Source organism: Colias croceus, chromosome 26 (genome assembly GCF_905220415.1).
Source record: "Colias croceus chromosome 26, ilColCroc2.1".
Classification (NCBI taxonomy): Eukaryota; Metazoa; Arthropoda; class Insecta; order Lepidoptera; family Pieridae; genus Colias; species Colias croceus.
Window position 1 is genome coordinate 1,877,605 of NC_059562.1, and position 27,553 is coordinate 1,905,157.

General features: G+C 31.5%; 2 protein-coding genes across 3 annotated transcripts; one reads left to right on the forward strand and one right to left on the reverse strand.

Moving 5' to 3' along the window:
• The first annotated feature begins 1,355 nt into the window (after window positions 1–1,355).
• Window positions 1,356–9,269, forward strand: LOC123703417. 2 transcript variants are annotated; one of them, XM_045651382.1, is made up of 5 exons: window positions 1,356–1,493; window positions 3,686–3,985; window positions 4,480–4,642; window positions 6,922–7,156; window positions 8,876–9,269. In XM_045651382.1, the coding sequence occupies exons 1-5, from the start codon at window positions 1,413–1,415 to the stop codon at window positions 9,006–9,008; spliced, it is 912 nt and encodes a 303-aa protein (XP_045507338.1). In that variant the 5' UTR covers window positions 1,356–1,412; the 3' UTR covers window positions 9,009–9,269. The 2 variants fall into 2 exon arrangements, with proteins under 2 accessions (XP_045507338.1, XP_045507339.1); XM_045651383.1 differs by having other exon boundaries at window positions 8,891–9,269.
• A 42-nt stretch (window positions 9,270–9,311) lies between these two features.
• On the reverse strand, window positions 9,312–26,905 carry LOC123703416 (facilitated trehalose transporter Tret1-2 homolog). The gene is made up of 4 exons (XM_045651381.1): window positions 26,760–26,905; window positions 17,692–17,970; window positions 14,243–14,378; window positions 9,312–10,621 (listed from the first exon to the last, which is right to left on the reverse strand). The coding sequence occupies exons 2-4, from the start codon at window positions 17,962–17,964 to the stop codon at window positions 9,405–9,407; spliced, it is 1,626 nt and encodes a 541-aa protein (XP_045507337.1). The 5' UTR covers window positions 17,965–17,970; window positions 26,760–26,905; the 3' UTR covers window positions 9,312–9,404.
• Between the last annotated feature and the right edge of the window lie 648 nt (window positions 26,906–27,553).

A 27,553-nucleotide genomic window follows, 5' to 3' on the forward strand; every position in this document is an offset into this window, starting at 1 on the left:
ACTTCTTCGTACAAAAGTAACGTATGTACCTACCTATATTTTTAAATTTAACATTCTAACATGTCGATTCCTAGATAAATGATCCCGTTAGATAATGGATGATTCTTACAGATTTCCTGTAATAAAAATTTGTTGAAAATGTATGGAGTCGCCCTTAATATTACTTCTGATTATGGACACGATTAAATATTAAGTACCTATTTAGTAGATACCTAATACATTTATGTGCATTAGTTATGTTTTGTCTTCAATCTCATTTATTGCACTTAATTGAATCATATCATTATATAATTAACTAGCTTACCGCCCGCGGCTTCGCCCGCTTTCTCTAACGATTTGAGATTTAAACTATCCTATCTCTCAAGTTGGATCGAACTGCACATGGTGTGCGAATTTTATTATAATCGGTTAAGTGATTTAGGAGTCCATTGAGGACAAACATTGTGACACGAGATTTATATATATTAAGATAAAAAGGTATATAAAAGTATTTAATTTGCCCAATAATGGAGATGTCAGAATATGTTAAATTCTAGTCGATAATGCAATTATTTAAATAGATTTTGCCTTCATCATACTAAAATCGTATCAATTGAGAAACAATCGCATCATAGTTAAGAAACAGAAATTAAATCAAAACGCTACACTGATCCTACCGTTCAAGTCAAAGATATATGTCATAACAACAAATTCATTTATTTTCTCAAACTTAGATCTTTAGCACGGTAGGACCCTGCACCTGTTGTTACCTAGTAAAAGCTAGTAGGCATTATGTTTACCTTAGAGTATCATATAAATTATAAACTATGAATATATAATCTAAGATGTTTACTCAGCAACTAATCCTAGTTTAAAACGAAAATTAGTTGGTAGGCATTTTCTACTGGCTCCATGCAGGGGTAATAAATTATTGTAAAGTGTTATAGAAATATGTACTGAGATAATACGTAGGAGATACCTATCTACGTAAAAAAATATGTAGATGACAATATGTACGAAGTACGAACACATTAACCGTGAGGAACTTTTTGAGTATAAAATAGTATCTGTCGTATTAATTATTATAATCAGTATATTGATATTCCAACATAAGTAATTTTTTATTCTATCTATTATATGAATTGAAGTTGATAAAAATAAATGTTCTTAGTTACAATAATCTGTAAACATCAATTAACCATGGATAAATTATCACACTAAATTACGCAACACGTGATTTCAGAACTCATGAAAAAGCCTTACCATATTTAGCACTTCCTAAAACTAAAATACAAGTAAATTAAACCCAATTCCACCCACGATAAAATAATAGCGACTCCATGGCTCCGAGCTTTAAGGCGCGGTGCCACGCTTGATCGCGGTCACTGGAGCAAAAGCAGTCGCTGGCGCCTGTTCCTCTCAGTCCGAAGACCATGTCCTTAGCAGAAGGTGCGTCGGACACCGAACACAGGCAGGAAGACGAGAAGGTCAAAAATTCGGATAAGCGCGGTTCGGTAAGTGCATTATCAATAAGAAAGTGTATTATGGAGTTTTATAGCATTTATAGCATACTTTAATGATTTTTTTTTCTAAATTACGATATTTTTCTATACTTTAAAAAAATTACAAATACAAGATTCTGACTCCTTTATTCAAAATTTAAAAGCTTTATAGTAAAATATGTATCTTTCTTTTGAGGTTCGTTAAATAAAGCTTTTTTTAAACAAAACAGAAAATCAATTTTTTCTTTTTTGTGTGCTTCGCTTGTTCATTTGGAATTTTGAAGCTGTTATTCGTATCTTGCTTAAAATGGTTGTTATTTAGATATCTAACAAATGATAGATTTATATTTCCTTTAAGGTTAGTTAAATAAAGCTTTTTAAAAGAAAAGCTCTGTAGTAAGAAGATACATAGATATGTAGTTAGTTTTTCTTATTTGTGTCTATCGCTTGTTCATAATTTGGACGTTGTTATTCTTATCTGTCTGCTATTTAAATACTTTTGTATACGTAGTATATTATTGTGTATAGTATATCTGTGCTTCTATGTTAATAAAATAAATGTAAAGATTATAGAAATATTTTAATGATTAATTGACTAAATAAATCGAATGATTAATATTATCATTAACGCTTTTACTGTTGTAACTTCAACATATCATCATCAATCATCATCATCATCAGTCCATATTCGTTCCCACTGCTGAGACACGGGGCCTCCTGTGAGGGTACGAGCCATAATACAATTTTATGGAATTTATGGAAGTTGACTTTGTTACAGTTTATTTTTAGTAAAAAAAATCTCTGTTCATAAAAATTTGTTTTCGAATAGTGTCGAATCAGTATTGAGCATCTCTCTAACATCATTTTAGTACCTATTAACTTCAGTTCTCACAATACCAAACAATACACGAGCATTTGGTGTGTACAAAATAATTGCCAATAAAAACTTAAAAGGAGTTAAGAATTACTACTTCTTCGTTGTGGCCTTGTTTAATTGTTAAATTAGCCAATTACAGTGACAATTCATGACTCCATATTCGGAAATTTAATTCGACATCTGTATCCAATTTATATCAAATAGTATCATTTATCTTGTCCGCCTACAATCTATTCTAATTATTTGATATAGATTGTATAATTTTAGCCCAGCCTTTGTTTCAGTTAGAAATTTTTTGATAGAAAGGATTTTCATTTATTTATATTTTTTTACAATGATTTAGGTAATTAACTATTGCAATATGATATCGATCTAAATATCTAATCTTCATTGATATTAAATAATTTTCTCTATTTAATATAACATTTTCAGTTAATAGAACAGTCTGGAATATTATTTTAAAAATAATGGATATACCTACAAATACCGAGATGAATATTAAGATCTAACAGCCTAAAAGGCAGATAGGTAATTGATTAATTGTTGGAAGACAATTGTCCCTTTATACTATGTTACCAACCAGCTTGTAATAAAAAAACATAACAATATGGTCATTAAAACTTCAAAAAAATAATCGATCCCTATAACAAATTGTAAAAGACAATACTCTAATTAAGTACAGTGACATGCGCAGGCGCAGATGAACCGTAACGATCATTCATTGTATTCTTATTAGATGCTTTCTGAAGAAACAATTTTATGAATGATTTATCCATAAAAATGGGTATGTCGAGGTCGTAGTATTTTCTAGTGAATGGCGAAATATGCTTTATAAGGTAAATGGTGTTCGAAGAAAATGCTTTCTTGGTATATAGCATTGAAAGTTATAGTAATAAAGAAGATATTATAAAAGTATTTGTGTTATAAGATTCCTATTAATAATTGGTCGCAGTTTATAACTTTTAATTTAATAATGACGTATGGTATATTATATGTATATATATGTCCCTACGAGAAACTTTAATTATTTATTTATCATGTAGAGATTGTAGAGACAGACTTGGCATATAGGTGAGAAAAATAATAAAAGCAAGCCTCTTCGAATGTTTCCAATGTAGATATTGTTTTCCAATAGTATCTAAGTAATTATTTAGAAAAAAATCAAAATCGGTCAAACTGTTTTCAAGTTTTTGAGTGAATATCCTGTTTCTATTTGTTTTCTCACTAACAAAATGTCTTGAATTAGGTACCTAAACTAGGCATCTTAGAGAATCAGTTCAAAACATTTATTACATGCTTAATTACATAGAAACTGTTGTACCTCCAGATGTCTGACCAATACATGTGGAAGGAGCAAATCCACACAATGATGAAGGGCGGAGAGAGCGAGTCCGATATATCCGATTCCGAGCACTTTCTCACAAAGGGCGCATTCCTTCTCACTCCCTCCCATGGCCTAAGTATGGAAAAGGCGTCGACAATTTGCGAAAAAATGGAGTTCAAAGGATGCTTCTCGCTGACGAAAACAGCTACGGGAATATTGTTTAAGTTCTCAAGTGTGGATGACTACCAGATGGTCTTTAAGAAGGGCTTCCACAAGGTTACCGGATCGAGGTTTTATAGAAAGGTAATGTATATATCTACACGTATATGAATATGACTTCCATGCTTATATATCTACCTCATTTAGTAAACTTAGGTAAATTGTGAAAATATTGTTTGAATCTCTTCGCCCTTCATCGTAAATTATCTACTATGCGATTTGATACATACTGACAACTACTAGTTATTATTATTAATTAAGATATCTGTGTGAAACTCTTGTTACATGAAATTGCTCTACTAATATCACATAGAATGTATTCTGTAACCTTATTATATGAAAGCAATAATTTTGAAATAATTTGACTTGTATTGAAACATATAGAGTTCTCTAGTGGTTTTATTATAATTTCGACGACCTATAAACTTAGCTCTACCCAAGAAGCTCTACCGCGTCTAGATATTTTGCAGTCTGAAGTATACTTCCTATTCTTCCTTCCTTTTATGGTGTTGGACCACATATGCTAAACACAGAACTTTTGGAATTAAGCCAATTAAAAATAAACTTCCTTCTTCCAGATCGCCATACCTTGCCGGCCACAAAAGACGTTCACGATCTACGTCTACGACATCCCGGATGAGATCCCGGAGGAGGATGTCCGCCATGCTCTGTACAAATACACTTCGGTAGTAGAAGTGGTCCGCTTGCATTATGCTGGATCTCCGAGGGAAGGGAATACTGGTATGTATTTGCTATCTAATATTTGTAATAGATAAAAAAGTCCACTTTTATGGAGCAATTATATGGGCTGTTGATGTATAGGACCACATGTCTGGTGGTTCGAACTCACGTTATTCAGAATCTTTTTATTTTGTAAGGGGACAAAAATGTTATAAGATATGCTCAGTAGAGTGTTACTAAGTTACCAAATTAAGGGCTGATTTTTCAATCCTTGGTAAAAACTTATTCATCGAATAACGTATTAAACTACCATTTCAAAAATGTATTCTAATTGTTCGTATTTGTCAGTTTACAGGTGACATTTTAAAATGTTCGTGTAATACTTTATTGGACGGATAACCAAATATAAAGAACAATTCTTCTGCTCTTCTTCTTAGTTCATAGTAAATTTTGAAATGTTTCATCACTATTGAGATACAGATTTAACATTTGCATAATATAGAACTGCATTTAAATAATTGCACCACCTTTAGTAGATATTATAAATTATAATGAGTGTTAATAGCTTAAGTTACGGAAGGATCAGTCAATCTACGATATCAGTTCATGCAGAAAGTAGGCAATTAATGCTATTTTATTAATTACTACCTTCTATTGTCAACGTTACAAGCAATCATGAGTGAATTAAAAAAAATATTTCAATATAATTTTCCTTATATTAACTGTAACTGCTGTTACTTTGTTGCGTTTTGAAAATCGTGAAAATTTGTTAGAGATTTTCCGATATTGAGATAGGTCCAATCTACTTTAATTAAAGGTCTTATTAAAGATGTTAACGGTAATGTAAATGTCAATTAGAGATTGTATTTCCGTGCTTATATTTCTTATCTTTGTAATGAATGCCGACAAAATAATAGATAAATTAAAAGAGAATATAATATACTATGAAAACTGAAGTATTTCAGTCTTTCCTTATAAGAGTTCATTTAGTAGGTAAGGAAGAATGACTGATGTAATGAAATCTATGTTTTCCTATACTATGTAAATTAAGTAAAGACCTAAACTTATTTTCGAGGTTTCGAAATTTGCATATATGGTAGGTATCTAGTCTATATAATATATAAAACTCAAAGGTGACTGATCTATCAACGCACAGCCCAAACCACTGGACGTATCGGGCTGTAATTTGGCATGCAGGTAGATGTCATAACGTAGGCGTCCCCTAAGAAAGGATTTCCCGAAATTCTTGCGGGAACGGGGAAAACGGGGATGCACGTACAAAGTTATGGGCGGAAGCTAGTTTATAATATAATATTGTGTTAGTAAGTAGCTCTAGGTAAGTAGTAGATTTTCCGAAAATTCCCCTGTAGAGTGTACATAATAACGCTATTAAACACTGCTCTATACTCTTTTGTTATCGGAACCGGCTTGATGTATTTAAAATTAGGCTGGTCTTTAACTATTTTATAGTCCTAAGTAATAAGGCAGAGTGCTAGACCTGGCAAAACAACTTTTGCAAACCTATATTACACGATTTAAAAAATTAATGTAGAGAAGAGAGAGCCAGCAGGCATTTCTTAAAATATTAGATGATTCTTTAAAATTAGACTTCATGAATTGATTCAAAATTTTTCAGTTTAAGCAGTAAGTAAATATAAGTAGTTAGGTTATGAATCGACAAAAAAATCTTGGTATTTAAGTAATTAAATTAATTAATTCGACTGCATCTTTTTATTTTTATATCTGAGACTTTTCGTGTCTCTATAAGTTTCTTCCATCTTCATCATTAGGTATCAAACTGACTAGTAGTTTTTGAATAATTATCCTTATAAATGCGTATTAAATTGACGTCAATTACTTGCACTTTTCTCATTTGAATAACTCGATGTAAATGAACGTTTAGTGTCGAAATTGTTGATTTTTCCTTAAATTCATTATGCACATAGATTAGCTATTAGCTTGCGAATCAGTGGTAATTTGAAGAAATAATAAATATACTTAGTTAAAAAACACGCTTTAATAGGATAATCTACTGCAAAATTGTTGTATTGTCACCTATCCTAGGAGTCTCCTGAAATTGTTGTAGGTATTGTCCGATCCTTGATAAGTGTGTAAAGTTTGTATAATCTGTTAGTTTTAATTCAAAATCCAGTCTTTAGGAGTTACTTACAAACATACAAACTTACTTATAGGGAAAGCGTGTACAACTTTACATGTAAATGTTTCCATGACTAAAACTTTCTTGAGTTTGATTGAATATTAAAGCGTCTAAAAAATGACTGAAACATGTAAAAGTTTCCATGACTAAAATTGAGTTTGAGTTAATATAAAAATTACAGGAACATCCACTCCAAAACCCTCGGAGAAGTCACCTCGTGCCATCACCACTATCGATGGCGAGCTGGTGAGCAGCATGGTGCCGAAGGAAGCTTCCAGCGTGATTCGTGTGACCCTCGCCAATATAGAGGAGGCGAATATACTGCTGCAGAATGGTCTGGACTTCTATGGCGCTACGTACTTTCCGACAGAGCTGGGAACTCCAGCCCAGGCAGCTAAGATGATTAAACCTAGCAGGTAATGTATACTTACAAAGTAAAATATAGTTACAAAGTCGATTTCTCTGTCCCTCTGTGATGCGTTTTTTTAATAGATAGAGTGATTCAAGAAGAAGGTATATAATTTATTTGATTTTAGAACAAGCAGGCGAAGCCACGGGCGGAAAGCTAGTAATGTTATTAACGCGAAAGTTTGTAAGATGTTTGTTAATCTTTCACGTAAAAACTACTAGACGGATTTGGATGAAACTTTACAGGAATATAGGTTATATTAGAATAATAGTAGTATTAATGCACGCGGGGGAAACCGTACGGCACAGCTGGTATATAATAATATTACAATAATCAACAATGATAATTTCACTATTGGTAGATACGCAAAATAACAGGCAGTTTACACATAATATGTAAAAACAATTTCCTTTTACATTTTCTTCTTTTAATCTACATAATAAAGCTATTTTAGCAACGTTTACCTGTTTGCGAAAGCATTACCTATTTGCATTGCAAAGATAATTAATCATACTGTGAATGTGATGTGGAAATAATGATAAATTAAAAAATTTAGAATTCAGAAGTTATTCAAAATGATATCTATAAGTAGGTAGGTACGTCGCCCTAGACAACAATTGATTTTGAATTATAAGATAATATATAAAAAAAATCAATAAATGAACTCTTCTATGATAGTGAACTGAATAGTGAACTCAACTTCTTTTATGATAGTGAAATTGAAATTTTTTTTATCGATAATACTTTAAGACTGCTATAAAGCTAAATTTGATAAAAAAATCTGGATTTAATGGTAATTAATTGTCAATTGACATTATGTTAATTCGTTTATAGACATTAATGTACAAAATGATTAATCAAAATCAGTAGTGTTTTATTAAATGCTAGCAAGAAAATAAACTATAACAGAATCAATTTGTACAAAATCGTCTTCAAATAGTATATCAGTAGAAACTAGAGTTAATCTGAAAACCTTGTCTTTGAAACCTGAATACTAGATTAAGTATCTATTTTCAGCACACTATCTTTGATTAAATACACCTATAATTATTTTAATACATTAACAAACAGTGGAATTATTCATGACATAAATTATTAACAAGCAATTACTTTTCAAATTGCGTTTTGTATACTTATAGTTTTAACTAATGTTAATTTATGTCAGTAAGTTAGAGACTTTTCTAATATTATAAAGCTGAAGAGTTTGTTTGTTTGAACGCGCTTATCTCAGGAACTAATGGTCAAATTTAAAAAAATATTTCGATGTTAGATAGCCTATTTATCGAAGAAGGCTATATACATCATCACGCTAAGAATAGGATCAGCCCCCCTAGACAAGTGGCTTTCTATTAGCGTAACGTTTGATAGAATAGATTATGAATGTATGAGATTGACGTAAGCTGTCGATACATTTATCTACAGCTTATGTCAATCTCATACATTCATAATCTATTGTATCAAACGTTACGCTAAACGAAAGCCACTTGTCTAACCCCTTAGAGCAACGCGGATAAAACCGCGGGGCTCAGCTAGTATCATAGTATGTAATATTTTTGATGCTTTAATGTTAACTAACGTTTTACTCTAGTAATAGATTTTTTTTGTAACACGTCACACTTCGTAGTCACAAAACAGTCAATAGTTTCTGAGTACTTTGTAAACCTACACGTATTTAGAGCTTTTCACACAGCACCCTAACCTAATGGCAAAACTTCTTCTTTCACAGAGTCTATACTTCCAGGGTGACTGGAGGTACGGTGTCTGCGCGTGTGAGGGACCTCTTACCAGTTTTCGACCAACAGGGCTTCGCTAAATTCGCCCCACCAGCATCTAGATTAGTGAAGCCTAGATCTAAGTAAAAACGACCAAAACGACATTGCATTTTTTTCTGAGCAAAAAAAAATTTCATTAACAAGATTTTTTTAACCATATTGTGTCATTATTAATCAAGAAATTTTGTAAAACATTTTTTCCGTATTAATTAATATATCACTTTATTCTTTATATTTATTTTTTTATGATTGTACCAGAATGCATTTAATTGTTATCAACAAAATGCTTTTCGAGTGTTACTAATATGTGCCATTTTGTAATAATTTAATAAACTCATTGAATTTAAACTGTGTTTTATTTAAATTAAAGGAGGAGTAATAAAAGAGGAATAACATAAAATATTTTTAATATTTGCCTAAACATAATAGTATCACAGATATTTAAATTATTCGCGCTTTGAGCATCTTTTAACTTAACAATATTCACGCTATACTTTCTTTTGGTTTCTTGAACTTATCTTCGATTTCCTGTAAGCTTTTGCCTTTCGTTTCTGGTAGGATGAAGTATAATACGCCCGTTCCTAGGAGTGCTATCAGGCCATATGAGAGGAATGTAATAACTTCACCGAAATTCGACATCATGCCTGGAGCAGTCTTAACAACTACGAAGAATGCTACGAACGTTGTCGCAGAACTGATTCCTGAGCCCAAACCTCTTACTTTAGTGGGGAAAAGTTCTCCGCACATCATCCAAGGAATGGGAACTAGACCAATAGATATTGCGCAGATATACGCCATCAGACACGTCAAGGGAAGCCACGTCATGTTCGTTTGTTTGCCGTCCGTGAAATACAAATACATCGATAAACCGACCATGGATAGAGCTGTGAATATTCCACTTATCATCGTCAATGGTCTGCGGCCATACTTCTTGCAAATTACGCAAGCTACAACTGACATAACTGTCCGGAGTGAATCAATCACTAACATGGCTAAATAGTGATCTATACCTTTGCCTACAGCTTTTTCAATTATTTCTATAGAATAAAATGCAACAGCGTTTACACCAGAGAACTGGCAAGTCACGAAGAATATGATCATAATCATGAGTGGTTTTAACAACTCCGGGCTCTTAAGGCTAACGATTTTCTGTTGTAAAGTCATCACTGGCTTGCATTCTTCTGCCTTCTTCTTCTCTAAAATTGCTTTCAACTCAGCTTTCGCCTCATCGCTATAGCCTCTCAACCATCCGAATGCTTTGACGCCATCTTCGATTTCTCCCTTGTTAATCAACCAGGTAGGGCTTTCTGGGACCAAGGTTAGTAAAATAACAGATAATACTGGGAAAATGCAGCAGATTAAAGCCGTCCATTGCCAATGTACCCAAGTACCGATGAGGTGCGATACGAAAATGCCCACAGCGATGGCCAGGGATATTCCAGCTAAGAAGATGCCTCTATATTTTGGGTCTGTGGTTTCACTGATGAACACAGGCGCGAGTGGGCCTAACAAACCGACGCAGAGACCTGTAAAGAATCTTCCTAAGAGCATAAGGGCAAGGTTATTCGAGCACGCGATGAGAACCCAGCCAAGAAGGAAAGGTCCGCTGACTATGAAGTGTGCGTTGCGTCTTCCGAACTTCTCCATCAGCCAGCCAGAGATGAGACAGCCCGGTGCCATTGGTAGCGCAGCCATTGCCGCTGTAAAGAAAAAATTGGATTGTATATTAATTAGCATCATGGGTCTGCCCGTGACATAATAAACTTCGATGTATAACAATTTACATGCTAAATTTAGTATCAGATATGCATCAGGTAAAGAACGATCGAAATATAACAATAATGTCATTAATAATAATTACACGAGTATCAAATGTATAATTAAATTCCTATATAAAAAATCATTCTTCTTTATCCTACTAATCTTAAATACTTAAATCATTAATATTATGAAAACGAAAGTTTTTAAGAATGTAAGTATTACTCTTTTACGTAAAAACCACAAAATAGATTTTGATGAAACTTGGAGGTGCTGTTGCATAGAAGCCAGCTAGTGCCCGTTATTTCGTCCGCAGGAAAATTCGCGAGGCACAGCTAGCTTACTTTGAAAATAAAGTCATCGTGTGTATTATTATAGCCATAACCTTTCCATGTACTTAATATTATACTAAATTAATAGTTTATACAGTTAATTGTGAATTAATTGATGGGTACAATGTAATTACTTTGTCTATTGTTTCAGTATTATAAAAATATAGTCAATATTTCCATAAATGAAGGCGGAATTATTTTTTTTTGTATCTATGTAAATACATAATATGTATATATACATAATACAATGCGGGTAAAACTGGGTGGCTCTTTGTGATTCACAATTCGTGTTATTTTTTCTCTATTTGTCATAACATGATGACAATGAAGTTTTACTTCCAATAACAGAAAACAAAGACAAATGCGTTTTGCCCTTTGGAACTCTAGAAAGGCTGGAGCAATTTTAATGTTATTTTATACTTTGTAATCTAACTATGTAGTCTTGTATTGGTAATCCAATTGTACCTATTATAATTTTATTGTTATTCAAATCAATGTATTGTGCTTGTCCGCGCATGGATTAAACACATTGGAAAACGATTAAAAATGCGCAGAAAAGAGGTTAGGAAGCTTTACAAATTAGCTGTACGATAATTATCATGATAGTGCAATATTAATTCATTTTAAGATTACGATCTATCTATCTCCTATCTACTCTATATCATATAATTATAATTAATTATAGTATAATTCTACAGTACCCACAAGTTTTATAATTGTTTGCTACATTGAATATAACGTCAAGTTTTATTTATTTTATTTTATTAAAAATTTATAAGAATGTATCGTGTTTCATCTATAGGTACTAATATTATAAAGAGGAAAGGTTTGTATGTATGTATGTATGGTTTTCGCGCATAAACTACTGAACCGATTATAATGAAATTTAGCACACATATAGAGGGTAACTTGGATTAACACATAGGATAGGTTTTATCCCGGAAATCCCACGGGAACGGGAACTATGCGGGTTTTACTTTGAAAACGCGGGCGAAGACGAGGGCGAAAAGCTAGTATATATGAAATAAATGCATTTCTTTCATATAAAAACTCAGTTATAATAGCTCACGTGTCGATTTCCACCGACCTACTTTAGTTTATTTATTTTAATCTTCCGATATGCTACGAGTAGTGGCAATGACCGCAAATGTCAGTCAATTGTCAATACAGACGCAAAATGACACAGTATAGCCACAGATAAGAAATCAGAGCATTTGTGATAATCCGTATTATAGAGCACTCGACTTCCTTGTATTACCCACTTATTAATGTTTTGATTGTAGATTTGGGATATTTTAGTGAAATAAGTATGCGACATTTTTTTTAATAAAATATCGCTTAAATCTCAAAATACTGCAAGGATAGATAAATTCGTTTATGGACGTAAAAAAATATAGGCGTATTTTTAAATATTATTTACCAAATAACTAAGTCGAGAACTAGTAAACTAAGTTTTATTTAATCTTGTTGATTAAATAAAAAATATAAAAGAAAAATATCTTAAGTATTTTAAGGAAAGTCGTTTAAAAATAAAAACACGCATGTATAATCTATATGAGAATCAATTAAAAGGAAAACACGTGTATAATTGTTTTTCATTGACACGTTGTGACAAGTACTTAAACAACAACAAAGTTTTTAGCATCTGGTTTTTTTATTCAATACATATAAGTAATAATAATACCTAATTGTTATTAATTTTCATATCTGCGTCACTTATTTGAACGCAATAAACTAAAAAAAAACTATTAACTAGATGACTGAATGACTTGAATTTTTCGTCAATACTTGATGTAATTTCGTATAAAAATTCATATTATTTTATAATTATTATGGAAGTTGGAGGAAAAAAAGAAAAATTTGACCTAAAATCAAAATTCTGGATACGTTCTGTTTAGCTTATCTGTCAGTTAAAAGGACACTAGTATTGTGTGAAAATGTAAAAAGGTAGTGACTTTATCAGCCGGTCATGAAACTGACACCTAAATATATTCTCTCAAGGTAATAATTTTGAGGTATGCAATTCCGGAAATACTGAAATATGATTTATTTCGAGTCGTGGACAACCAGTCAAGGAGGACCGTTGATTATAATATGCTAAATTAAAATGTCACTAGTTAATAATCACCGAATTGTCTCTTAATTGTAGGTATGCACATTTGTAAGCCAACTTTATTTTAAACATTTGAAAAAGTTACATAATACTAATTATTATGACTATTAAATAGTAAAATCCATCGGACCTGTCCTTACAGAGATGATAACAAAGATCTAAACACACTAACAAACAGTCAATATGCGTTGTAAAATGCGTTGTAACTAATATACTTAGATTATTATTTACTCGTCCTGATTTCATAGAACAATGAACTTTACAATGTGATATAACGTGATGGTACAATGCGTATATTTTACTAGCTGTTCCCCGCGGTTTCACCCGCATTGCTCCGCTCCTGGTGGACTTAGCGTGATAATATATAGATTCTGCCTTCCTCGATAAATAGGCTATCTAACACCGAAGGAATTTTTTAAATCGGACCAGTAGTTCCTGTGATTAGCGCGTTTAAACATATTATATTATCGTCATCCAATAGGAGTGGAGCACTGCTATACGTAACATATATAACGTTTTACATATTATATAGATGTTACTAATAATATAATGATTATTCCATTCAGCGATGTTATAACAATCAGTTTATCTGTTTTGCTCATGTAATTCTCGCAATGACTGGCTTGTTAATACATATGTGCATTTATACTAAATGCCTATTGCTGTATCGTAAAACGTATAGTTTAATTTGTAGCGTCATAAAATTGAGATAAATACTAGTTTTATTGGTCTCTATTGGTTTAATGATTGATTGCTAATTGGTCGTTTGTTTGTCTGTTCTTGTGTATTTTTTATCTAGAATGTATACTGCTAAATAGTCTGGCTTAGTTCTAGCTTAGTCGAGAAGTAAAATCTATCTGTTGTTATAATCATTATGTTGTGTTTTATTTTTAATGTAATTTTACATCTAAATAAAATAAGCTGATATTTTTTTGTAGTTTTTTTATTCTAATCAGCTTTTAACTCAATCCAAGGGCAAACAAATCCAAAAAACCAATTTGTTTACTTTCAGTTAGAAGTGGTGATACTAACGTTTTATAATATTTGTCGTAGATATTTATCAGTCGTTTTATTACTAGCCTAGGCCTTAGGGACTTAATTAACCGCCGTAAACTCACCAATCCAAGAAGCAGTGCTTTCATCAGTGGGTATGGAGCTGCCGGAATCCTTGAGTTGTGGCAGAAGAATTGCTGAATAGCCAGATGTTAGACCTGACGTGAAGGTCAGTAAAATGGCTGCCATGGACGCGAGACTCTGTAACAATGATAATGTAGTTGGTAAATGAAATTAAACTAAGTAAAGATTTATTCATTTTTGATCTACTTTTTCTAAATTATAATAGGATTATACTCGTGTATAATAGGACGCGATTTTTTTCAGTAAATATTTCTAAATATATTGGTGAAAAATCTAACTTAAAATAAGTTTTCTGGAACACATTCGGCTTCTTTCCGATTGCGTGAAAGAAGGGTTGTGTTTTTCTTTTTATACTTCTCTTTGTTCTCTGAATAGCATTTATGACGAATCAACATTATAAACTTAAGTTTTATAGGTATCGTTAGATTCGTCTGTGAGACAATGTTATCAAGATTATCATAAAATTAACGTAGGTATAGGATTTTCGCTGTATTACATAAGAGCCTTTTCATCAAATGTATTGAGTTTCTTTATCAACATAGGTAGAAAGAGCAACGCGTATTTTTACATCTTGTCTTATAATTTTAGAAGCAATATCTTATATACTCTTAGATCATTAAGTAATAATGATCTATGTATACTCTACAAATTATTGCAAAACATATCTAGTAAGTATTTATATTTCTTTTCTTTAAAGTTTAGAAGCAATCCATACTTAATATCTACTTATTATAAATGCGAAAGTAACTCTGTCTGTCTTTTACTCAATCACGCCTTATCTACTGAACCAATTTGGATGAAATTTGGTATAGAGATATTTTGATACCAGAGATAGGACATAGGCTACTTTTTACCCCAGGACATAGGGTAGGTTTTATTCCGGAAATCCCACGGGAACGGGAACTATGCAGTTTTTTCTTGATTGCGCGGGCATAGCCGCGGCTGGAAAGCTATCTCATAAACTACAAATTAACTCCAAGCATAACCAATAGACTCAATTTACAACACATAGGTACGTAGATTATCCTCAATTTATTGAACAAAGACAAAGGAACAATCTAGAAGCTTACCAAAGTTCAAACATAGCGTGCCACTTCAATGAGAGTACATCTTGCACAACGAACGTCAATATACTAGGTATCCTTTGTATACTATGTAAATGTTACGAAACGTTAGGAAAACCTAGCTAATTTATTGTACATACACTAGATGGAACCTACGGCTTTGCTCATAGTTTTTAAGAAGTAGAATTTGGGCTAATAAAGATTATATCAAATATTTTATATACATTAATTTCCAAATACTCAAATTGATTCTTGAAAAACGCATCCTACTAATATTATAAATGCGAAAGTTTGTGAGGACGGATGGATGTTTGTTTCTCTTTCACGTAAATACTACTGAACCGATTACAAGGAAAAGTGACGACAGTAGACAGCTGAAGACCCAGAATGGCTAAGGCTACTTTTCATCCCGGTAATCCCACAGGAACTGGAACTATGCTTTTGAAAACTCGGGCGAGGCCGCGGGCAGAAATCTAGTTTAATATAAATAGGTATGTACATTACATTCACCTAAAACTATTATATAGATACCTTTACAATGCGATTTATTCATAGTAAAAAATCAATCATCAAGACACATTATTCATTAACGAATAAATAGGTACATCAAATTACATTTTTAGGAATGCTATCTAGATCTAGGACATCGGAATTTAACCTAGATTGAGATACTCTGAATACATTCCTAATAAATACCTTCCCTTTTACAATCTATTGAATTATTCATACTGTTAATTCAATTGTTATTTAATTATTTTCTTACAAAAAACTAATTAATAAGATCAATTATTTATTCATTTTGTTAGTAATAAATTGTTCGCAGAAATTCTTCAATATTATTAAACGCCTTTTATAATAGTTTTTTATAACCAATCATTGTAATATCGATTCAAAGACAAATAATAATTATTATCCAATAAATTGTTCCTTGATCCAATAAATAATTATTGTACTTAAATGTAATTAACAATGTAATTTTAATTTCAAGATATAAGTAATATATCTTATCAAAGAATTCATTCATGTATTGTTTAAAATATCGCAAAAAAAAAAACAATAACCCTTCTACATCATATTTCCTTTATTTTTTAACTAGCTTTCCGCCCGCGGCTTCACCCACCATTTAAAAAAAAAACCTGCATACTTAGTTCCCGTTCCAGTGAGATTTCGGGGATTAAACCTATCCTATGTGTTAATCTAAGTTACCCTCTATATTATGTTTGCTAAATTTCATTGTAATAGGTCCAGTAGTAATTGCGTGAAAGAGTAACAAACATACATGCACATTGCACATACAGATGCATCTATCCTCACAAACTTTCGCATTTATAATATTATTAGGATAGGATAGGATAAGTAGTTTTTTCTCGTGTTTGATTTTACGCGAGTATTATACATTTACAAATTAAAGAGGTTTTAACGGATTTTAAACGCGATTTATTCATTATATTATTTTCCCGACGTTTCGAACACTTTACAGCGAGCGTGGTTGGTTACGGGGAGACTGAGTTTCCCTACAAGTACCTAGGATATGCGCGGTATTTCTCTTGCAATTGAGACGAATTTAATTCTTATAATCTCATTGAAGCGGATGTATTTATCACATTATCAAAATTATACATGTTTTAATTTCTTTTAAATAATTATATAAGATAAATTAATATATTATCTTGTATCGGAAATGAGTTACAGTATATAATTACATTACAATATATAAAAACAGCTGTTCTTCTTTACGTAAAATAAACATAAGTTCAAGGTAGTTAAAAGTTCACTGACATTAATTTTATGTAAAAATCACCATAAAAATTATCTTTTTGAGTAAACTCGTTATGATATGATTTGATAATTATAAATACTACATACATAAAGGTAGGTATTTTCTTGAAACTCATTAATTCAATTTTCACGAAAACTTCGAAATATGTAAGGAAAATGGACTTAGTTGAAACGGAAAAGTTCGTTGAAATATCTCACCCTAAAAGTACTAAGAGTATGTACTGTCTATAGAGGAAATTTAATTAAAAAATATTTGTAGAGCAATAATATTAGATTTTGTGTGTGTGTGTGTGTGTGTGTGTGTGTACATACAGGCTTATGCGTAGTCCGGAAAATTTAAGGAACTACTGAATGCAAAAAAATGAAAATTGGAAATTCTTTCAGAAATTTGTAGTAGCTGTGAACGTGGAATAATGAAACATATACATATATATAATAATGAATTATCATAATGTGTCCGATAGCAAATTTCAGCAAACCCGTTTGTGTTTTCATATGTTTTCTTCCCAAATCATAACCCAACCTTAAAAATTATTACTACGAAGCTTGAAATATATCATAAAAAGGTATATTAAATAAATTCTTACCTGTTTCCATATTGGAGAGAATCTGGCTACAGTTTTTGAATCAGGCAATAGCATTTCGTCCTTAATATTGTTACTATGCAGGGAAAGTCCGGAGTGCATTATATTTTGAACATAATTAGATTTTTCCTTTTCATTCTTTTTCTCTGTGTGCTTTTGTGTGTTTGTGTCTGTTTTTGGTATGATTGTGTCTGTGTTAGTATCTTTATTTGTGTCTTCTTCGGCTTGTGTTTCTTCAGCTATAGGTTCCTTGGTGTCGTTTCTGTCTTCTCCCATTCTTGTCTGTAAAGAAAGAAACTGTTTCAATTATTTTACACAAATAAGTATTCTAATGGAAAGATTTGTTTGTCCGTTAAGATTTATTAAAAATCTACGCGATTGATCTTATAAATAAATATATACCATTATGCTTTAATATGAAAAAAAAAATTACAGTTATAACAAAGAAACCAAACTAAAATTAGATTTTAAAAGTGCTTATATAGGTACATAAAAAACGACCTACTAGTAAGTAGTAATATGAGTATGACAAATAAGGGGTGGTAACCGTAATTATAGTAATCGATACGCATGATGAAGATATCACTACATAGTATAAAACAACGTCGCTTTCACTGTCCCTATGTCCCTTTGTATGCTTAAATCTTTAAAACTACGCAACGGATTTTGATGCGGTTTTTTTTACTAGATAGAGTGATTCAAGAGGAAGGTTTTCGTATATAATTTATTAGGTTTTAGGCAAAGCGGGCGAAGCCGCGGGCGGATACCTAGTTATATATAATATCATGCGTTTTATAAGCGTTGTCTAGTTACAAATTAATATTTAGTATCTAAGTAGATTATTTTCCATCTTTTCTTTCAAATTAAAATAAATCCCTTCTTAATAGATAGTAACTAAAATATAGTTGCATAGTAAAATAATTGTCTAACCTTGCCTATTAAACCTTAAAAATATCTAGTAATAATTATTGTGCATTGTTTAAATTTACTCCATAATTAATCGTAATTTTTTACGTTACAGAAGAAATAAAATATAGGTAAGTATAATAATTTTGATGAATGAAGTTTTTCCTCAATGAACTCGAACCTAACTTCATTATAATATTTTTTTCTTTGATTTAATTAAGTAATTTGTATATAACAAATGATTGACTACATGGAGATTAAGCGATTTCTGAAAGATTTATTGACTATTTGGATTATTTTGATGCTTTTTATATACATATATAATTATAGAATATGCTTGAGAAAACGAGAGTCATTTCTGTTTAAAACTGGTTACTGCCTTACGTAAGAATTACCTATTAAATAAATCGATATTAGTTTTTTCAATAATCTATATTTGTGAAGGAATAAACTTTTTCTTTATTTATTTTAGTATATCTTGGCAATAAAAAACCATAATAAACGCTACTAAACATTACGCAACGGATTTTGATATGGTTTTTTTAGATAGAGTGCTTCAAGAGGAAGGTGTTAGTATATAATTTATTAGGTTCAAGACAAAGCGGGCGAAGCCGCGGGCAGAAAGCTAGTAATATATATTTGGAGATTAAATAATACCTAATGAATTGACCCAAGACTTAATCACGTTACATGCTTTTTAAAACAATATGTAAATATTTGCACACTGAAAAAAATGTTGTCCTGCAACCACATTTTTACTAAGTCTGGACTGTGACAGTAATATTTATCTAATAGTTATTTTTAGACATAAATATAATTTGTCTGAAATCAACATGGTTTTCCCAATTTGATTAGAATTTGCAACGAAAGTCTGAAGGTCGTGTGTAACAAATTACTAGTTCGTATAATATTCAAATTTTATTTATGTAACACTTTAATATGTCGTAACTAGATCTATAGTGGTGATTTACTACATGGAAATAAAAAAATTTAAGAAAATGTATACTTCAACTACATATAATTCTTCAGGTATTTAATAGGGCGGGCGGTTTTCTTATTTGCTAAACTAGTTACATATTTTATTAAAATATGTGAATACACAGACTAATAAAGTTAATAAAATCACAGATGGGGAATTCACTTATTTTAGGAAGGTATTTTTTATACAAGTTTTAACCTAGGTCAGAAGTCAAGGCAACGCCTCTATGTAAATGCTACGATCACTATTTACACATTATTAAGTACTAGCTGTGCTCCGCGGTTTTACCCGCAGTGCTCCGCTCCTGTTGGTGTTAGCGAGATGATATATTATAGCCTATGCCTTCCTCGATGAGCCCATTCATCTAACACCGAAAGAATTTTTCAAATCGGAATAATAGTTCCTGAGATTAGCGCGTTCAAATAAACGAAATCTTCAGCTTTATAATTTTAGTATAAATTTGACTAATAATTAAAGCATACCTTAATATTACGTGTCGATTATTCTAGATCAAAACAAACACAATTTTTCACTTTTTTTTTGTAAATTTATTAGCACCGGGCTAACGATTTTGGGATTACAATAACACTAAATTGAAAGGAGTTGTGAGCCTCGGATACCGCGTAATACCCACTTTTACTTTTAAACCGGTTTCCAATTTGGGCAACATTTATACAATAATTTCGTTCGAGTTAAGGTCTTGATTTTGACGGTCATAATTTATTAATGAGATCAAAGAGTTATGACAGATCAATGCAGGCTAGGAAGTTTCGCGATAGTATAGGGGACGGCTGAAAGAAATTTCTCATAGTTCTTAGAAGTTATTAATATTATATTATTATACGAGTCGGTAACAATTGCATTGCAATATTTGACTGTAAAAGACACCGCGGGGGCAGATAGGCTGTCGTTTTTCTTATCAAAATTGCATAAATAAAGAAAAAATAACACGTTAGTACATAATAGAAAGGATTGTTAATAGCTATTAAGATAAAACATTTTAATTTATTTGCGATCTTGCATATGTTATGTAACAATTTAATTTTAAACAAATCACGGAGTTTTTACCGACTGCGCAAGAAGGAGTATAATGTTTCTTGAGAGTTGTTATGCGTCATTTATAACGCAAGAATATTTTTGCTCGTTCTAGACAGGGGTGTTGAAACATTTGTTTGGAGTGTGTAGTTTTATATCATCGTGTTTCTTATCTATTCGTGTTTCTTATCAATATGTGGCATATTAATAACTGAAATCAATTTAAGAGATTTCATAGAATTTTTAAATTTCCATTACTATTTATTTCTTGCCATTAACCCGCTCTTGGCCAGCGATAGATTTTGGCCTGTACCCTCATAGGAGGTCCGTGTCCCAGCAGTGGGAACGTATAACAATAACGAACCCAATACATGAGCTGATGAAGAGGATGATCATCAGCACATATTTTATGTTCTCACAGATGTTGTCGAACTTTTGATTCTTCGACATGTCGGTTTCCACACGATTTTTTCCTTCAATAACAACATGCGCAGATAAATTGAAAATCTATGTATTAGGCACGCTCGCACGGTCTCGTACCCCGGCTTATTGAAGTCCGAGGTTCTTACCACTGAGCCATCACAGCAAGCCTCCAAGCATGGACTGATGTTGAGTGTTGACACGCTTCATATTGTAATTTTACCTATATAGGTTACATAAATCGTTAATTTAATTGTTAATTGATCTTTTAAATGCAGACAATAATATTTACGGAAAAACAACAGCAATTACTGGCACAATTCATTCAAACAAAATGACTCATCTCATGCGTATTGTTTGTTCATTTATAAACGCGTAATAAATATTTGTAATAATCTTTATTAATTACTAGTGGTCCGCTCCGGCTTTGTCCGTGGTACCTACATATTTCGCAATAAAAGGTAGCCTATGTCTTTTCGAAATATCTTCATACTAAATTTCATGCAAATTGGTTCAGTAGTTAAGGCGTGATTGAGTAACAGACAGACAGACAGACAGAGTTACTTTCGCTTTTATTATATTAGTATGGATTAATTTATCACCTATAGTAATGCTGGAATATTCTCGAAATATTTTACCTAGTTTTCTACCTTAAGTCCCTTACTAATAATTGTAAAGAAGATTTCACTCGAAATTGTAAAGTTAATACAAAACGTCGATAATAATTTTTGAAAATACATACCTTGTATTATATTATGTACAGTAGAATATCAATATCTAACGCGTTTGAGTATTTCCATGCCACTTTTTTTAGGCTGGTTGCAGAGCTTGACCGACCATCAGTGCGTACGTCAGTCGCGCTTGTCATGTGTATGGAAATTCATAAAACCGTTCATAGCTAGCTGCTAGACCGACGCGACCATACGCACGCGTATTGTCATGCGCATTAGTGTCATAGTCATACAATTGTTGATGCGTACCTATCGTCAGGTGCCGTGCCGACGCGACGGTACGCACTGACGGTCGGTCAAGCTCTGCAACCAGCCTTAATTTAAAAAAATCAAAATAAAAATAAATTCTCGTTGTCGTCTAATAATTATACCGATTGTAATAGGTTCCCGTGACGCTAGAGTAAATCCTACTATAAGTATTAAATATGTCAGTCATATAATAATACAAAAAGTGTATGTATGTATTAAGACAGTATTTATCGAATAACCTCTTTAGATATGAATTATCGTATGCAACAGGAAATTATTATTTATTACAATTATTCAATCAATATAATATACTTGTTGTTGTTTGGTAACTAGTTATTATGATAATTATATATTTTATAGCTCTTGTTAAGTTTTTTATTGACAAATTATATTTGTTACTAGCTACTCCGCGCGGTTTCACTCCCGTGGCTCCAAACTAAAAGCCCGTAGTAACCATTATGTTATATAAACTATACAAGCTATTTTAATCTATAAAAAACAAATCTACTTCGATTAACACATGCGTAATGAACTAATTAATCTATACTTAAATTATTATAAAGCTGAAGAATTTGTTTGTTTGTTTGAACGCGCTAATCTCAAGAACTAAATCCCCCCTAGCCAAGTGGCTTTCTGTTAGCGTAGCGTTCAATAGAATAGACTACGAATGTATGAGATTGACGTAAGCTGTAGATAAACGTATCTACGCTAACAGAAAACCACTTGGCTAGGGGGGCTGGTCCGATTTGAAAAATTCTTTCGGTGTTAGATAGCCCATTTATCGAGGAAGGCTACAGGCTATATATCATCACGCTAAGACCAACAGGAGTGGAGCACTGCGGGTAAAACCGCAGGGCACAGCTAGTAGTTAATATTGTTACTAGTTGCATTGCGTGGTCCTTTGAGTCTCCACACAAAAATAATTCTTACTCCACAGCATTAGAGTCTTTTATTCAATAAGTTAAAGTACAGGTTTTGAACTCTGCAATATCCAGTAAAGGTAAAGACGACCCTATATTTAACTTAGCTAAGAAATACGTAAAGTTAATTATTGAACCGGTCAGGAATGTGGCTCGTGGTTTTTGTTTTAAGAGAAGATCTATAAATACTAAGGTGAAGGCAGTTCCTGTTAGGTAATTATTGGTGTGGAAATAGAATGGCATTTTCTATCTTTTTGTTGTTGAAGTTACGTTTTATTATCAACCTGTTTTCAGATCTAGTGGATTGTTACCTATAAGTAGTACCTAGTAAGAACGAGCTGAGAGAGATGTTTTAAAGATAAGTTTGTGCTTCTAAAGTCGTAACATAAAACATTTTCATTGTATATTGACTGACCGGTTGGCTTGGTTGGTAGTGGCCTTGCCTTCCAAGCCAGTGGTCGTGGGTTCGATTCCCACCCGGGGCAAATATTTGTGTGATGAACATAGATGTTTGCTCTGTGTCTGGGTGTTAATTATCTATATAAGTATTTATTTAAAAATTATATACTTATGTATGTTTATCAGCCATCTGGTGTCCATAACACAAGCGAAAGCTTAGTATGGGATCAGATTGTGCCGTGTGTGAAAATTGTCCTGAAATATTTATTTATTTATTTATTTTATATAGTCCTGTTTTTAATAGAAGAATATTCGAACATTTTAAATTCAAAATTCAGTAACTATGAAGTACTAGCGGTCCCGGCTTCGCCCGTGATACATGTTTACGTTTTCTCTCTATAAGAACCATCCTCATACTTCAAGGAATATTATAAAAAGAGAAATAACGAAATTGGTTCAGCCGTTTTCGAGTTATGCACTCCAACACATTTTGCGATTCATTTTTATGTTATTGATTTGTTATTGTCTTAGCTATAAATTATTTTAATACCATAAGAAGGTTTATGACTTCTACACGCGTAACCTTATTCTGGAGAAGGCACGATTCTTATCATATTTGTATTTGAACCAAAATATATATAATTTGTATGTGTTTCCTATTACATAGTAAAAATAAATCCCTTATAGGAACAAACAAAAAGATATTTACGAAATAGAAAGAAAATTTTAACAAAAAATAACATCTACCTTCTTATTTATTACTAGAAGAGATCAGTCTTAATACCTTTAATATAAAACAAATCTATCTATTTTATCTACAAATGATTAGCAAAATGTGTTGGTAAATGCATAACTTGAAAACGGCTGAACCGACGTCGTTAATTCTTTTTTGTATGAGGTTGATTGATGTTCTTATAGAGAGAAAACGCACGGGCGATGCCGGTGCAGACCACTATTACTTTGTCATAGTTACTGAATTTTGAATTTAAAATATTCGAATAATTCGAAGAATGTATTTAATGGAAGAACTATTAAATACGGTACTGTATAATATGAGAATCATTTATGTTACGACTTAAAAAATGAACGAATATTCTTTATTTTGACAAAGAATACAATTATAACATCTTAATATACATAAATCTCGTGTCACAATGTTTGTCTTCAATGGACTCCAAAACCACATAACCGATTATAATAAAATTCGCACACCATGTGCATTTCGATCTAACTTGAGAGATAGGATAGTTTAAATTTCAAATCGATTTAGAGAAAGCGGGCGAAGCCGCGGGCGGTAAGCTAGTTATGCTATAAGTAGAGCATTATCTTAAAATTAAAGTTTGATATAAAACAGTAGATTATTTTTAAACGTCTTTAACTACATTCTAATATAGTTGCAATTGTTTCATCATACCACAGATAAGAAAACAAAGCATGCGTCAGAGTCAAGAGGGAGGTTATCGTTTTATATTATTTGCAGGGGTTGATACCGTTGATCTAAATGTATAAAGTAGGATTTTTTGTTTGTATGGGATACACGGAGAAACTACCGAATCGATTTGAACATTATTTGGCTGGTACATTATTCTGAATTGACATACGGAAATAATTATTTTTGTTATGGGTCAACCCAGATGAAGCCTCCAGCTCCTCAATCAGATAGCATTTGATCCTACATTATGCAAGCATTCGAAAATTACGTAGGTACTTACCAGTTTCGAAAATTCTCTCATCTACAAAGCTTTTCATACATTATTTTTGAGTGGCATAGGACAATTTTTTTCCAAGATAACCCACCCGGGGGGCTTTAGGAGGGGCGGGTAGGTATATACTATAAAACTATTAAATTGAATAGCCACATAATGCGTAAGTAAAAAAAGTATATATATATATATATATATATATATATATATATAAAGTACCTATACCTATTTTTCTGTTTATTAACTACTTTGTCTCAAATTTGGTAGTTAAAGCGCTAAATTATATTATTATATTAGATTAGATGTATATTATTATTAATAGATGTGAAAAGTAAGTTTATCACGGTACGAATATCAAGCAAAATCTACACAAATGATGCCAATGTAGAGCAATAGTAAATTGCAATATTCTAATATGTCAAGTGAATGTTTTTTCTTTGCGATTACAGAGATTTCATCCATCTTTCATCAACTTTTTCTGGGTTATGATGTCTGTGTTACTCTTATTACCATATATCAAAACTTTGCAATAATATGTGAGTCTTATTTTTTTCAACATTAAACATCGCATGATTTTTTTTATCTGACAGTTGTAAGAAAAAGTAATTATTTGGTTTGAGATTATTTTGAAATTTGAAGATAAATTCAAGTAGTTAATACTAAAAAGTAAATTCAAACAAACTCTTCAGCTTTATAATATTAGTATAAGACTTAATCTACATTATTCTAGTTTTTTTTTAGCATAAATAGATATTATCTATGATAATAGAAACAACGATATAAAATAAGAATTCAAATCACTGGGTAAAATGATTTTTATATTGTTTATTGTCGCTAATACAAAATAAGTATCTATATGAATTTATTCTAAATTTTCTAGGAGATCAGGACTACTTCTTAGAAATTCCCACGTAAACAAAGTCGCGGACGCAACTATTATAGTTGCGTCCGTAAATAATATTATAAAATTATACCTATTTATGTACATAATTGCTGTATGTAAGACTTTCAAGGATGAAAAATGGAAGCACAAAATTTTAGATTATTAGATATGACTCTTATATGTAATTTCTATTTTATAATTAATGCATTCAAACTATAAAGAATCAATAAGAATGAAATTAATTACTTATAATAATTATTGATATGCTATAAGAAAAAAAATAAGGTTAATTTATTGATCCTATTTCTACAATTAGGTTTAATTAATTACGTATGTAGTTAAGTACTTATATTATTCTTTCAGAAAACCGCAAATAAATAATTGTTTTATTGAAATATACATTTCTCATACACATTTAAATAACTAATACAATAGTTGTCATTACAGTTTTTAATAAATAATCAATCAAATAAAAAATCAAACATCCTCACTGTATTATCACGAAAATGTAATTATAAATAATTATTTCACACGTCTATTATGTCTATTAAAGACAGCATAAATAAGTAAACAAAGCGCTGATGTGTTATGATAGAGAAAATACTAGAAAAGGATATTATTATCTAAAATATTTTCTAGAAAAATAATTAAATATGGCCAAAGATAGTAAAAATGTCAAATAGTTTTTTTATATCGATATATTTTTTATAGTTTTTTTTTAAACCAATAAATTCAGTATTTATTTTCAGTAGGAGCTTATTTATTAAATTAAAAAGTTCACAATTTAATATCTTCTGCCATTTAATTAGAACTTAACTAAACTTCTTCCAAACCATAAACACTCACCGCTTTTATATTCCAAACAAAAAAAAACTTCAAAAATAACAAATTTTATCGTAATATATCGCACAAGTTCACAGCACTATCGACGTAAAATTACTGAGACGTTTCGATTCGAGCGTGACAAGACACCGACTGACTCTAGCCAGAACCCAAAGGATACGTAATAACTATGCAATGGCGTAGTGACGCGCTATTTATCGATATTTTGTCGATAAACGTCGTATCGTATTCGCATATTTGCTGGTAAATTATTACACATATGGGCTAATAAATAGATGTTTATGGTGATGAAAGGATTTTTATGGATGTATCGTGTTATCGCTAAATATCGGTCATGGCTAGACTAATTAGTAATTACCTATTACAATTTAAATACGTATGTCTCCTAGCAAAATCAGTATAATTGTAATTGTTATATTTTATATTTACTTATAATCGTAAACATTCTTAGCTAGCAATGGAGAACTGAGCAGGAAAATAGATTCTTAGAATGTGAACTGGGATTGCAGAAATTCAAATCAAAATATATAATATATTTGATTCGCATATTTTAGGAAGACCAACAAAAGTGAAGCAATATTTTATATGTACATATTTTATGGGGAAAAGTTTTTGATATTCTATACCTACGTAAGTAAATAATTTTTTTATCAATTTTAAAACACTACTTATTATTTTGGAAATAATATTTCGTCGTTTCAGCCGTGGGACGTCCACTGCTGGACAAAGGCCTCCCTCAGGGTTTTCCACCACGACCGGTCAAATATTTACATAGGTAATAATGTAGATTACTCTGA